This window comes from Nannospalax galili, unplaced genomic scaffold (assembly GCF_000622305.1).
Source record: "Nannospalax galili isolate Female #2095 unplaced genomic scaffold, S.galili_v1.0 scaffold1688, whole genome shotgun sequence".
In the NCBI taxonomy this organism is placed as follows: Eukaryota; Metazoa; Chordata; class Mammalia; order Rodentia; family Spalacidae; genus Nannospalax; species Nannospalax galili.
The window spans coordinates 1,672,891-1,688,311 of NW_008358621.1; the positions used below are offsets into that span (position 1 = coordinate 1,672,891).

Here is a 15,421-nt window from a genome sequence, read left to right on the forward strand (position 1 = left end):
TTATTGTTTGACTGTTAGAGAAGTAGAGAAGCTGCCTGGTAGAAATGGCCATCCTCTGTTTCCTGCACAGGTCGTGTCGTGCTGTGGGTCCCCAGCAACAGCTGGCTGATTGACAGCTAAATAAATCCATCAAATAACAATGCGCCTTTCTAAGAAAGACTCAAGTTAGTTCCCACATCCAGGTCTCTGCTTCTCTGGATGGACAAAGACCCTGCAAGCTGGACCCTGTGCATCTCATCAATCTACTGTCCCAACGTCCTGGCAGAGACCCTGGCACAAGTTGTTGGCCTTCCCAGAGTCTTCTCTTCCTGCCCCTGGATCCTGGATGCTGCCAGTTCCAAGTCGTCAGCCTCTGACCTTGCTGGCAGTCTCTCAGAGCCTGCCCCCTTTTTCTTGAGGCATTTCCTGCCTTCTGGAAGGACAGACTCTCTCCACCTCTAAAGCTGTGGGAGGAAGATCCTGGTACTGTCTGTTCTCTGGTTTAAGACTAGTACCTTATTTTCCTAACAAGGTTATAGACTCTTTAAGCTGTTACAAGAGGCAGCTTGAGAGAAAGAAAGGCTCATAGGAAAATGTTTGAGTCAGACACACCGGAATTAGAATCCCAGGGTTGCATGCTGGCTGTGTGCCATCGGATAAGTGGGCTAATATCTCTGGGCTCCAGGTTTCCCATCCTTAACAGTAGAAAATGCAGTACCCATTTTCCGGGGCCATAACACCCACACCTTTCAAAGTCACGGAAAGAGATGAGATGGTTCTGTGCTTGACACCCACCAACCTCTTCCCTCCTTGGTGTGAGGGAGAGGAGCCAGCGTTTTCTTGGCCTTCTGTGGAAAATGGAGGCAGGACTGACTAACCCCACACTTCATGGCTCTCTGAGCCTGCAGTCCATGTGCAACAAGCCCATGAAGCTGCATTCCTCCAACAGCTGTTGAACTAGAAAGTATAAAAACCGACCAGGCGAAAACCTGACTAGAGATGTGTGGCTTAATTAAGTCTTCTGAGTCCCCAGGTGCTCACCAAAGTCGCAACAGTAATTATCTGACAGAAATCCCTGCTGCAGGTGGCTACGCAGTGCTCAAACAGATGAAGCTCTTCCCAACTTTGACATTCTGCCCACAGCAGAATGGTTTGTAGCCTGCAGCTCCACCTTTCTAGAGAGCAAAAGGCAGAGACTCCAAAGCTTGGATGGCTAATTAAGTCTGAACAGAGAACTCAACCCCTGAGCAGTGCAGACAGCACGTTGGGTTGAAATGGAGAACTTTGTTCTCTATGGGGCCAGCGTCTCTATGTCTCCATACATTCCCTGGGTCAGCGCTTTCTGTTTTGTGCTTTGTGAGGATGTTAATAGCTAAATTCACAGCTCAATTACCGCACTGTCTAATAATACAGAAACACACTCTAATGATCACAGTTAACAGTGACAGAAACTGGCTCCTGAACGCCCACTGTTCCTGGCCAGCCATTTGCCTAAGTGCTTTGTAGAGGTTATGGAGAATTAAAGGCCCATTCTGGAAAGAATGGAATCTTCCTTTAGGTGGAGACATACCATGCCCCCCTCTTTTCCCTTAAGTGTTAATCCAGTAGTGCAGATCAGGGATGTGGCTAGGGGACCACCCCCAGAATGGCAGAGGTGGGGGGGGATTCACCTTAAAATAATGTGCTTTTCTTTCCCAGAATCCCCACCTCCTCCTGCAGCCTCTAGGAGTCATTATGAGCTTCACCTGGGTCTGCCCACCTGTAAATATGTATTTTCTTCTTTCAGACGCTGACTAGCATCTATGCTCTTAAACTCCCTAGCTAAGATGGGCTTCCTTGCTCTTTCTACGGCTCCCCTCCCTGCTGGGTCCTGCCTGCTGCTAGGTGGTTGACTTCCATGTCTTCTCTGTCCTCCCTCCTGCCTGCCCTGGGGCTTTCCTTCTAAACTTTTTAAAAATTATTTTTATGTGTATGCGTGTATTCCCTGCATGTATGTAAGTGCACCCATGTCATGCAGTGCCCGTGGAAGACAGAAGAGTCTGCTGGATCCCCTGGAAGTGGAGTTACGGACAGTTGTTAGCTGCCATGTGGGTGCTGGGATTTGAACCCTGGTCTTCTGCAAGAACAGCCAGTGTTCTTAACTGCCGAGCCATCTCTTCAGCTAATCTGTCCGAGCTTCCATTTGAGTCTGATCTTTGTCCTCGAGCTTCCATTTGTATCCATTCTTAAATTCTTTTTTTAAGAGTAAAAAGCCCAAGAGGGGACCTCAGTTTACCAGATATCATATGATGGCTCTGCTGGGACTCCCCAAGATTCCTGATAACATTTTTTCCTGCCTTTTAAGTTAAAAAATTTTTTTGTTTATTAATTTTTAAATTTTATGTGTATGAGTGTTTTGCCTGAATGTATGTAAGTGTACATGTGTACAATGCTTGTAGAGGCTAGAAGAGGGCATTGAATCCCCTGGAACTGGAGTTACAGATGGTTGTTAGCTGCCATGTGGGTGCTGGGAACTGAATCCTGGTACTCTGCAAGAGCAGCCTGTGCTTTTAACTCTGAGCTATCTCTCCAGCCCTGCCTTTTAATTCTTTCATTGGCAGAGAAAGACAAAAAAACAAAACAAAACAAAAAAAACTTGTTTCTGCACCCTAGACTGCATCAAGGCAAGGAGACCAAGGGCTAGACACTAAGTACGCGGATTCCGTCTGCTCACCGGGAAGTGGCACCTTTGGGGTTTGGCTGCAGGCGAGGCTCTCTCGCGAGGAATCTTCCCAATGCCTCTACATTTCCTATTCCTAGTTTTTCCTTCCTTTCTTTGTGGTCAGGGGATTGAACCCAGGGCCTTATGCATGCTAAGCAAGCCTGTACCACTAAGTCATATGCCTAGCTCCTCTACCCACATTGATATATTTTCTGGTCCTGACATCATCATAGCAAGCTGCGAAAACACCATCTAAGTTCCTACCTCTCAGTGCTGTTTGTTTACTCAGTGAGAGAAAAAACAGGCAAAGTCCTTAGCCCCGTGGACTGACACAAAACACGCAGCCAGTAAATAGTAGCTATTAAACCCCAGGATAACTCTAAAATGTGCCAATATCCCAATTTTACTAATCAGTCTAACGCTCAGAGAGTTGAAGTACTTTGCCCCAGGCCACTGAGTCAGGAAACGGCAGAGTCTGGACTTGAACTCAGGTCTCTAGATTCCAACTCCAGTGCTCCTCATTCCTGTCATTCTCCCCTGTTGCCGCGCATCCTGAAGACACTAAGAAGAGGGAGAAAGTGAGTCTGCAGAGGGAGGAGGAATGGAGAGCCAGAGCTGACAGGCGTAAGGGACCCCAGGCTCAGTGGAAGCAGGCCTGCAGGCTTTTCATTTGCTGAGCTAATACGTCCTCAGGTGTGCTGGCTCTGGCCTGCTGTCTCACCGACTGCATGGACAGGGCCACCAGGCATAGGCAGTACATATTGCCTTTTAATTAATTCCCTTCAAACCCTCCGGAATGAACAGAAGAGTGAACGTATGAACTAAAGCTGCAATTGATTTCTTGGTTCACGGGGTCATTTCTGACTGAATTGAGTTCCTTTTCCAAATGTTCAGTGTTTGGAATCTTTTTAAAGCAAACGCATAGTGGAAAAATGAACAAACAGTCCATTGTAATCTAGGGGCGAGGGTCTCTTAGTGAATGTCCGGATGGTGGTTCTTCCTGCCAGCACGCACCACCTCCTCCACCCCTGCCACTACCTGACGTCACTCCCCAAACAAATTCATGCCCTTGGCAGGGAGACAGAGCATTGCTGCAGGGGGGCCGTTTAGCTGGGGGTGGGTGTAATTCTGGCTTGGTTCATTTTCTGCCCTTTTGGCAGGTGCACTTCCTGTCTGGGTTTTGTGACAGTGGTAGGAGGGAATCGACATACTCCATGTGAACTGTTGGGCAGTCTAGGGGCAGGAACCCAGGGAGGCCTGGACAGTGGCATAGGTGCCCCGTGCACTCTACTGCTCTTTGGGCTCAGGCAGCTCACATCCCTGCTCCTCCCCTCCAAAGGCCTCAGGTATCAACTGCAAGTAGTCCCCATGTATCCTTCATATTTGCCTTCATGACACTGACTCATTTAAGTCAGTTATTAACATGCTGTGATGGCTAATCCTGGGTGTCAACTTGATTGGATCTGAGATTAACTGAAATGAAAGAGATCTTCTTGATTGGATCATCTAAAGCCGGAAGACACACCCTAAATGTGGGTGTTACCTTCTGATGGCAGCCGGTATAAAAGACCAAGGCAGATGAGAACGCGGGGCTTTTTGCGGCTTGCTTTCTCTCTCGCTGGTGAGTTCGTCTTGCTGCTGTAGACTGAAGACTAGCTGATATTTTGGAATTTGTCAGACCTTCACCACTGGATTGGGACTACTGAGACATCCGGCCTTGTGAACTGAGCGACTACGGATTCTCAGCCTCTCCAGTGTGGTGCAGCCATTGTTGGACTACTCGGACTCTATCCTGTGAGCTAAGCTGATAAATCTCTATACATATTCATTCTACTGGTTCTGTTTCTTTGGAGAACCCTGACTAATACACATGCCAAGGCCTGGGCCAGAAGCTGGAAATACAGAGGTGACAAAACAGACAGGGCCTGCCCTGGAGCTGGCCACTCCTAGAGGGAGAGAGACCTCAGAGTAGATCTATCACAGCACAAATGGATAAAGCACCCAGGGAGGTGTGGGACGCAGGAGTGACCCAGGCAAAAGGAATCATTTGGTCTATCACCTCCCAGTCTTATTTTGGGCAGATCCCTTTGGGGCTCAGTCTCTTTGTCTGCAAGTCTGTAAAATGGACTGAATAAAGCCTCACTTAGAACTTGTGAGGATCAGGGTTAACAAGACAGTAGTGTCGACATCAGTGGGTACATCTCACCCCTCCCTGACAACCAAGGGCAGAAACAAAACCAAATCCTTGCTCTGGCCTCAGTGAGGAGCAAAAATAACTGGGTCACCTTGCTGGTCTAATTCCCCAATAAATGACCATTTCTCCCAAACTGACAACTCCTTAATGAGAACACTACGTTGGAACACTGATGTCTGGGGGCACTTCAGAGCCCGGGGCAGCTTCAGAGAACTCGTGAGAAATGACTGTTTTTCCATGAAGAAGAAACTAATGAAAACCTCAGTGATGATGGCAATTGTGTTTTCTCTTTAAGTACAGCCATCCCTCATTATCTGAGGGGGATGGGCTCTGGGACCCCGGTGGGTACCAAAATCTGAGGATGCTCTGGTCCCTGAGGTAAAGTGCTGCAGTATTTGCGTTTAGCTTACGCACATCCTCCCTGGACTTTAAATAATCTCTGCATACTTATGATACTTCAGCCCCTCTCCAACTATTTTTAATCTGCTGCTAGGTGAATCCTAAGAAGCAGAAGCCATGGATATGGAGGACTGACTGTACTTGTGTGTGTGCGCATGCATGTATATGTATGTCCATGCACACATGTATGTACATGTATGTGCACGTAAACTCAGACCATGCATGGGTGTGCATGTCTGTGTGGGCATGTATATTCAATGTGGCAAGCCAGGCCTCTGAAGTCTGACTAGCTTACATTATATTGTAAGAAGCAACTTTTCCTCACGTTTCCTGTTTTCCTTATGGAGGACAGGGGAAGAGTGTGTAAGGGGCTCATATGTGGGCTCAGAACACTCCGGAATGGGAGAACAAGGTGTGGACACACGGATGCCTGGGCCTAAGAGAAGAGATTTGCCCTGGGCCCCCAGGTTTTCTTTTAATTTATTATTTTTATTTTACGTGTATGAGAGTATTGCCTGCATGTGTGTAAGCGTATCTAAGTGTTGTGTAATACTGATAGAGGTCAGAAGAGGGCATCGGATCACCTGGAACTGGAGTTACGGACAATTGTTAGCCCCCATGTGGGTGCTGGGAACTGAACTGGTCCTTCTGTAAGAACAGACAGTGCGGGGCTGGAGACCTGGCTCAGTGGTTGTGAGCACCGACTGCTCTTGTAGAGGACCCGGGTTCAATTCCCAGCACCCACACGGTGGCTATGAACCATCCTTAACTCCAGTTCCAGGGGAATCTGAAGCCCTCTTCTGACCTCCACGGCATTTCATGATACGGGTGCACTCACATACATGCAGGCAATACACTCATACACATAAAATAAAAACAATAAAATATTAAGAAAAAAGAAGTGTGTGGTAAATTAAAAAGAAAAGAATAGACAGTGCTCGGACCACTGAGCCATCTCCCTCCCACCCCCCGTTTCCTTTTTGTACAGTGAGAGACCCTGGTGGAAATTTCAAGGACTTTGCCCAGGCAAACCCCTCTGCCTATCCCCAGCTTGTGCTTCAGTCTTTGTAAACAAGAATCATGCTCCAGGCCTTCAGTTGCTATATAGATTAGAAATCAGGCCAGGAATCAGAGCATGGGTTAGTTACTATAGATCCAAGTTCCAGCTTGGTCATCACAAGTCCTTAAACCAGGCACTAGCTACTTATGGTGTGTAAGCCTCAGTGCTCCCTTCTGCAAGATGAGGATAATCACAATCTCAGAGGATCGTTGTGAGGGTCACAAAACATGTGAGTGTCTAGCTGCACCTGGCACACAGTAGGTACCCAGGCACACAGCTGGACTCAGTAGGTACCCAGGCACACAGCTGGCACTCAGTAGGTACCCAGGCACACAGCTGGCTGGGTGATGATGGCGATGGTTAGAAAGAACCATTCCATCATGCAGGCAGGTTCTGGAACTGCAGCAGAATTTGGGCCTGTTTATGTCTCAAGAAAAGCTCTCTCTAACAGCAACATAAGACCTTCATAACACCTGTGCAGAGGGCAGGCTCCCCCATGCCCCTCCCCCCTCTCCCTGGGAGGATGAAGTTCTTACACAGCCTGAGCACATCTGAATATGTGATAGCACTCAGAATGTCAATGACAGACGGATGCAGAGTCCTCCAAATCTCAGGGATGGTCAGTGTAGCGTTCCATCCAGCCCTTGCTCTGTTTCTCTGAATCACAGTAGAAGGGAAGGGACTGGAAGTCTTGTAGAAGCCCCGAGTCTGGTCCCAGGAGCTGGATTTTGTGACTGTGGCCATCTCCTAAGCCACATGCCTCAGGGTTAGGAGTGGTGGAAATAGTGGTTTTCATTCAAGGGCGCTATGCACAGGAATGTTAGCTCTAAACAGGTGGCCACGAGGGATGTGGTGTGTAAGAACACCCACTCCTGGGGGCTGGAGAGTTGACTCAGTGGTTAAGAGCACTGGCTGCTCTGGCAGAGGACCCAGGTTCAGTTCCCAGTACCACATGGTGGCTAACAACCATCTGTAACTTCAGTTCCAGGGAATTCCGATGACCTCCTCTGACCTCTGAAGGTATTGCATGTTATGGGTACACCTACCTACATGCAGGCAATACACTCATACACATAAAAATAATAATAAATAAAATATTTTAAAAAAGAACACCCACTCCCAAGCACCTGCTATGGGCCACCTGCTGGGTGGGATGACTGGTAGCCCCCTCCGCTGACTCCCACATAGGCTGCAAGACCCCAACTCATGCTTCTGGGAGGGCTGTTGATTTCAATAGACCATAAGCTCCATGAGGGTAAGACTGTGCCACTCTCTCCACAGTCTGGTATAGAACATGGCACACAGTAGGTCCTCAGTGAATATGAATCGATGGAGTGGATTTCATTGTGGTCTGATCTGATATGTGGCTATGGTCCAAAACAACCAACCAGGAGAGGCTGTGATAGAATCCTAAGGTGAAATAGGAGCTCTGGAGTGGGAAAACCCTGGCTTTAGTGGGATCTGCACAGCCCTGCTCTAGCCTGATGGGACCCATGGCTGGGCACTAATGTTGGCTTTGTCCTTTCACTGGTGACATGCTGGATACTGTGGAGAGACTTAGTGGTTGAGCTCCTGAGCTCCTGGGACCATCCATTGTTGAAGCTCTCCCATAAAGGCAACAGAGCCTGCCTGGCTTGCCTTTCCTGGGACGGCTTCCCATTCCTTTTAAACTTGGACTGCTCCCGTGAGGTAGATCAGGGAAAGAGAAGTCTCCATTTGCAGGAAAAGAAACTGAGGCTCATGCTGTCTTGGCTGAGAATCCATTGCAGAGACCAGAATGCTCCTGAGGTCTTCTGGCTTCTGATTTCTAGTGCAGGTTGCAGGTTCAAGGAACAGACTGCACTGTGATCTTGTTTTGTGGAAACGTGAGGTCCCACCGTGGGTATAAGGATAAGACATTTGCGGTATTCACCGACTAGTGCTATTCACCAAATGGCACTGGCTTTCTGCCTTCTGAGCACCTAATAGGACGTCACCCACCTGCCCCTCCTGGGTGTTAGGAACACCCATGCTCCTTGCTTTGGTCAATGAAATGTAAATAAAGTGACATGTATTGCTTCCAGATAAAGCAGCTGTAGGGGCCACAGCATAACTCATATTCTCTGACCCTACAGAAGAGGCACAAGGTGGTAGGCCGAGTGACAACAGCGATCAACCAACAGTGGACAGGCAGCGTCAGTGGGAAACAAACCCTTTGTTTTGCTATATCTTTAAGAGTTGGGGATATTGGGGCTGTGGATGGCTCAATGGTTAAAGTGTTTGCCACGCAAGAGTAAGCACTGTAGCTTGGATCCCCAGAACCCATGTAAATGTAGAGTGGATGAGGCAGCTCACTGCAGTTCCAGCCTCAGAAGGTGGAGGCAGAGGATTCTGAGTAAGCTGGCCAGCATATCAATGAGCTCTGGGTTTGACTGAGAGATCCTGCCTCAATGAGTAAGGTGGAAAGCCATGTGAGGATAATTCCAGACATCAGCTTTGGATCTCCACATGCACACATGTACACATGCCACCCGTACACATGTGCATCCACACATGCAAAATATGCACACATATATACACATGTGCACCACACACACACACACACACACACACACACACAAATGTAAAAAAAAAAGAGAGAGAAAGAATTGGGATGTTTGTTGTTACCCTATAACCTGGCCTATCCTGACTGGTACACTGTGAAGGCTTACAGTGGTAGACCTCAAGTTCAAGTCACTCACAGAATACACACTCTACTTTCCCGGGTACAGGAAGCATGGGGGCCAATTGGACAGATTCCCATGTGCAAGTGGCTTACAGCTGACACTTATCTGAAGGAAGAGAAGCAGGCAGGTCAGGCTGTGAGGGACCCCTGTGAATGGTGGCAGACTCTCCAGAACATCAATCCCCAAGGTCCACAGCATCACCCCAAAAAGGAGATGAAGCATGAAGAGAGTGTTCTTTGTTTTGGAGAGAAGGAAGGAAGGATGAGCCAGTGTTGGGAGGGTGGAGGAAGGGGTGGCTGGCAGAGAACTGCAGGCTCTGGGTGACTCCGGGATTTATGGCTACCATTCATTACTGGCTCTCAAGGGACTCTGGGAAACAATGGGTAGATTCCAATGCATTAGAGCAAACCCTTTTTTCCGTTGCTAACTCGGAGCTTGGCAGCTTTCCTGCAATTAGGAGACAGTCTCCCTAGGTGCAGATTAATTGGGTACTAAATAACCAGGGCTGCCTGGAACCAGACTGCAAGCTGGAATAAGTTAGATGTAGAACAGCAACCTGGGGAAGAACGTGGGGAATCTATTCAAGATGGCAGCCAGATGGAGTCTGCTCCTGCCTCAGTAACCCAGGCTGACACTTGGAAGGAAACCGCTGAAGGAGAAGAACAGGTGGACAGAGTGACAGAGGAAGGACAGGACCCGCAGGCCCTGGCCTTATGGAAGACTAAGTTTTCTTCAATGAGGCTTCTGTGCCATGCCATCCACATGCTATCTTCCATTGTTTAAGCTCCAGCGAGTTCCAGCATATCCTATTACATATATATTGAACTCTGGTCATCAGGCTTGGCAGCAAGTGCCTTTACCTGCTGAGCCATCTCTTCAGCCCTCCAGCGTATTCTTTTTACAACTTTTAAAAAATTTATGTATATGCGTGTATAGCCTGCATGTGTGTAAGTGTACCCATGTCGTGCAATGCCTGTAGAGGTCAGAAGAGGGTGTCAGATGCCCTGGAAATGGAGTCACGGATGGTTGTTAGTCATCATGTGGGTGCTGGAATTCAAACCCAGGTCCTCTGCAAGAGCAGCCAGTGCTCTTAACTGCTGAGTCATCTCTCTAGCCGCCCCCCCCCCCCCGCAGCATATTCTAAAGGCTCAGAAAGTCTAACTGGTCTCTATTATAGGACCTCCATTTCCATACATTATCACCGCTACAGTTTGGATAAATGTTTTCCACAGGCCCATGTGCTGAAGGCTTGATCCCTAGGCTTGATGCATGGTGGAACCTTCTGGAGGTGGAGGCTAGTGAGAAGAATTAAGATCCCTGGGGGTGAGAGCGGGAGTGGGGGAAGGGGACAATGAAGGGCTCAGGGCAGAGCACACACCGAGAGTGTGGACCGTCTATCGTCAAGGCCAAGGATGCTATATCCACTCTGTCAGTAACCAGGAAAATGATTCTAATCCTTGGAAATGGATCCTGGCTTCTTCGGGTCTAGCCTATGGCAGGCAACCCATCCCTCCTTGCTCTTGTGGGTTGGGCAGTGATTGTGTCATATGCTTAGACTGACCAAGGAGAGGGGCAGCCTTGGATCAGCAGAAGCTGATGGGCAGAGGCTTCCCACAAACAGCCTTGCATTGACTGGTTTGAAGGTTGGTAAAAACACTGCATGGGTACCTCGGTTGCTTCATAGCACATGAGGTGGGGTTCTCGATTCTCTAAGCGAGGAAACTGAGGCTCAGTGACATGGGAATGCAGCTGTCACTTTGGCTACTCCTTGACCATTTGTCTTTCTCTGGGAGCAGGAATTCTTCTCTGAGTTCTTTCTCTTGTCTTTAGTGTCCTGAAGTGCCTCTTGTCCTTCATGTGCCACATGGAGGGAGCTGGGGGGGGGACCAGATGTCTCAGCAAGAGTGGAGTATTCAGGGCTGGAGAGATGGCTCAGTGGTTAAGAGCACTGGCTGCTCTTGTGGAGGACTTGGGTTCAGTTCCCAGCACCCAAATGGTGGCTAATAGCCATCCAGTTCAGGGGATCTGACACCCTCAGGTATTGCATGACATAGGTGCACTTACACATACATGCAGGGAAGACACTCATACACATTAAAAAGAAAGTGGTGTACTCCAAAGTGCTGTGCAGCTCATTCCCCAGCTAGCCCCTACCCCAGAGCCTCTGCTGGTGGATTTGTGCAGAACCAGCTCCAGTTGAGTCCTGGAGTCCTTACCCACCCAAGGCCAGTGGGAGGCCCATCAGACTTCCCGAAACTTTGGCTCAGGGAGGAGGGTGACACTGGGGGCATGACACACTCCCTAAGGTATATCTGGCGGGTTGGATTCCTCTCAGAAGATTTGTCCAGCTAGAACTTGTGAATGCATTATTTCTAGAAAAAGGGTCTATGCAGGTTTAATTAAGGATCTTGAGATCATCCTGCATCAGAATGGTTCTAATGTCAATGACCCTATTCTTACAAGAAAAGCAATGAAGGATGTGCCATGGGGAGACAGAGACAGAGCCATGGGGAGACAGAGACAGAGACTGGAGTAAAGTATAAGCAAAGGACTACTAAGGACCACTAAAGATTGCCAAGGACTGCCAGGGGATGCCAAGGGATGCCAAGGGCCATCAAGGACTATTGAAGACCATTAAGGCTATTGAGGACCATCAAAGGATGTTAAGGACCACTAAAGATAGCCAAGGACCATCAGTCACTGCCAAAGACCACTAAGAATAGCCAAGAACTACTAAAGGTTGCCAAGGGATACTGGCAGCCACTAGAGGTTGGAAGAGGCAAGGAAGGTTTCTCCTCTTGGTCTTTCACGGGAAACTTGATCCTGCAGACACCTTGACTTTGACCTTCCCACTCTGTCACTTCCACTCAAGAACATGCATCAGAGCACAAGGGCCAAATTCAGCATCATAGGGTGCTTTGTCTCATTCCTCTATTCTAATTTATGTATGGAAAAAAAGTGAATCATTGCTTTAACCACCCCTCCCCAATTTAAAAATGGTTACTTTTAAACTATTATTTTAAGAACTAAGAAAGTACTTTGCAAAGCCCAGAAACTCTATCCTGGGGAACCGACTTGAGAAGGGTTTTCATCTGTGGCAATGAATGGACTCACCTTTCTCCCGAGCCATCTCTTGCAGACAGAAGTAGATGACTCTGGCTCCCAGGCTGAATCCAATCAAGGTGACAGGTCGCTGGCCCTGCAGGGGCACAAGGACACAGGTGTCTGGAGAGGATTCAGCAAGTTTAACACAGAAGTCTCTTCAAATTCCTCAGCATCTACTTCCCCTTCATGAATCATGCACACAATGTTCCAATTCCCGAGCTCTGAAATCTCAGTCAGCAGTGCCAGGGCCCTGTGTGTATGCAGACACACACCTGCTCTGCAGCTGATTACCTCAAGACCAGCAGGCAGCCTCTGGCTGGGTTAATTCCTTTTCATTTCAAACCATTATCGGCCATGGCTCTTCTTCCCAGGGAGACTGGACTAGTTAATTACAAGGGCCCCTTCCTTCAGACTCATCTGCCCATGGCAAAGGACTGCAGTGATGCAGGACCTCTCTGGGGGTGGAGAGATTAGACACAAGGCACCCCCGGACATGATGGTAAAAAGGCAGCAGGGTGTGGGAGGGACAGCTGTTCTTTTTCTAGATAGAAGGCTTTAAATGACAGGATGCCAGCACAGGAGTATGGAGAAAAGGCAAGTCATTATGGGATGCTCTAAAGAAAAAGAAAATCGGGGCACAGGATCAGTTCCACACAGGAGGAGGAGCGGATGTGCTCAGGAGGCCACTGTGGCTTTACCACTCATGAAGATTGGGCTTCATTTTTCATTTGACTGAATGAATCATCAAGAATCATCAAGAATCATCAAGAAAACATACTTCTGGATGTGCCTATGAGGGTGTTTCTAGAAAGGTTTAACTGAGGAGGGAAGCCCCACCCTGAACGTGGGCAACACCATCCCATTGACTGCCGTCCTGGGCTGAATGAAAAGGAGACAGCGAGCTGAGCTCCAGCATGCATCTCTGTCTGTGCTCTGAGTGCAGATGCAGACTGGCCACTGCCTCACACTCCTGCTGCCGTGCCGTCCCCACCATAATGGACGGCATCCTCACATTGGATTGGGGGCCAGGACAAACCCTTCTTCCTTTAAGTTGCTTCTGTTGGGTATTTGATCCCAGCAATGAGAAAGTAATTAATATAGCAGTTTACCCCTTTCGCTCAAGTTTTTTTTTTGGTTTTTTTGGGGGGGGGACAGGGACTCCCTGTAGCCCCAGCTGTCCTAGAACTCACTATGTAGACCAGGCTGGCCTTGAACTCACAGAGATCCCCCTGCCTCTGCCTCCCGAGTGCCGGGATTAAAGGAGTGTGCCACCACACCCGGCTTTTTATTTTAAAAAATTTTTATTTATTATTTTTATTTTATGTGTATAGTGTATTGCCTGCATGTATGTGAGTGCATCCGTGTAGTGCAATGCCTTGGAGGTCAGAAGAGGGCTTCCGATTCCCCTGGAACTGGAGTTAAGGATGGTTCGTAGTTGCCATGTTGGTGCTGGGAATTGAACTCGAGTCCTCTGCAAGAGCAGTTCAGTGCTCTTAACCGCTGAGCCATCTCTCCAGCCCGTTTCAATTTTTTTAAAGACATGTTTATTACATCTTAATTTACTTACATGTGTATATGTATGTATACATATATATGTGGGTGTGCACATGGTCACAGGACAGTTTGCAGGAGCAGGTTCTCTCATTCTGCCATGTGGGTCCCTGATCAAACTCAAGTCATGGGGCTTGGCAGCAGGTGCCTTCATCCACTGAACTATTTCACCAGCCCCCTTTCCTTGTTTTTTGTGCATATATATATATATGTAAAGGGGGTTGGAATATATATATCCCAGTTATTATAACAGAAAAATTCTTCTTTAAGTAGTAATTAAATTCTGTAAGAACTTTGCAGCCCAAATTGCTGGTCATCTAATATCCTTTCCCTCTCTGTTCTGAGTCCTCCTGGGCATACTTCCCTAAGTCCTTTGCAGCTAAGGATGTTCATAGGGTGGAGTCTTGGCCAGGGGAGAGAAGACTGGGGATAGCTGTGACTTCTGGGAATGCCCTTCATTTCTATGTTAAACCTCCAGGAGTCTGGGATGTGTATGTGATGCTGAGAGAGGCCACTTGGACACAGAAAGAAGCCAGGTGTTATGGATGAGATCACAAGACTGAAGGAGGCCAGGCTCCCAGAAGACAGAATAACAGCTCCTGTTGGGATGATCGCATCCCAGTCCCTGGAACTTGTGAATGTAACCTACTGTATGGACCGGAACTTTATCTAGTTAAGAATCTTAGCCAGTATGTCGAGTATTTTACTTTCTTGCTAATCATTGAGATACAAAGATGATTCAATATTACCCCAAATTTCTAACATATTTGCCTCGCAAAATCTTCAAAATGACTGATCAGAATTTAGAATGTAGGCTTTTGACACAGGCATAGTACATACAACTAAAGATGAGACTGTTGATGGCAGATCCCAGGCAGCTCTACACACCAAGGAGACAATGAAGAGAGAAGACAACGGGGAGAAAGAAGGTCAAAGGATGGTTTCTCTACAACTTAATAACGATGTAGGAATATCAAAGCGGCGGGGAGAGGTTATAAATGAAGTGTGTGAAGATGTGGCTGTCTAATAATAATAATGCAAAACGCAGCAAAGAGCTCTGTGCCTAGATACATGGGAAGAGCCAAGGAACATTCTCTTTATTTAAAATGACACAAACTTGCAAAATCTAGGGACGCTACTGGAGGCTTGTGGGTGAGGGAACGTTGAAATAAGCAGTCTTAGCCCTTTGCTTTGTCAAGAAAATACTCAAATTATGGCTCCATCTAAATTTCCCACTTAATCTACCTCTACTCCTGACCCCCTCTCCTACACTGTGGGTACAATGACAAAGTCACATTTCCCACATCTTACTGCCTTACTTCCTTGTATTGAAAGCTTCCTTTGTATAGCTTTTACCTCCAGATGGAAACATTCCCTCATTGGGGGGGGGGTCATGAAACACAAGAAAGTTAGAAGACCCAGGCACCCCTCTCCCCAAGGTTATACAAGCAGTAAAATGGGGGGAGACTCTTCTGTGGAGCAGCTGTCTACAAGTTGTCCAGGGAACTAGAGTGATACAGCTTTCCTGAGTTGTCACCCAAGCTAGAGACGTTTCACTGATGCAGCTGCCTGAACCACCCATGCACCTGTAAGTAAATCCTCATCAATGCTTCTGAAAGTGACTCCAATAAACTCGTTTGCTCACACACAAAAAGTCTTAGTCAAGTACGGTGGCTCATGCCCGTCGCCCCAGAACACAGGAAGATGAGGTAGGATGATGAGTGCTA

At 47.8% G+C, this 15,421-nt stretch overlaps 1 protein-coding gene across 7 annotated transcripts in view; it reads right to left on the reverse strand.

Annotated features, from left to right (window-relative positions):
* Positions 1–15,421, reverse strand: part of Tmco4 (transmembrane and coiled-coil domains 4) — an 89,025-nt gene that overhangs the window by 18,485 nt on the left and 55,119 nt on the right. For 6 of the 7 annotated variants that reach the window (XM_008821843.3, XM_017795291.2, XM_029558043.1 and 3 more), the window contains one exon: positions 12,153–12,237. In XM_008821843.3, coding sequence (XP_008820065.2) covers positions 12,153–12,237 — 85 coding nt within the window. Of the gene's footprint in view, positions 1–3,155; positions 3,242–12,152; positions 12,238–15,421 lie in introns of those variants that run through there. The other variant, XM_029558044.1, reaches the window with a different exon arrangement.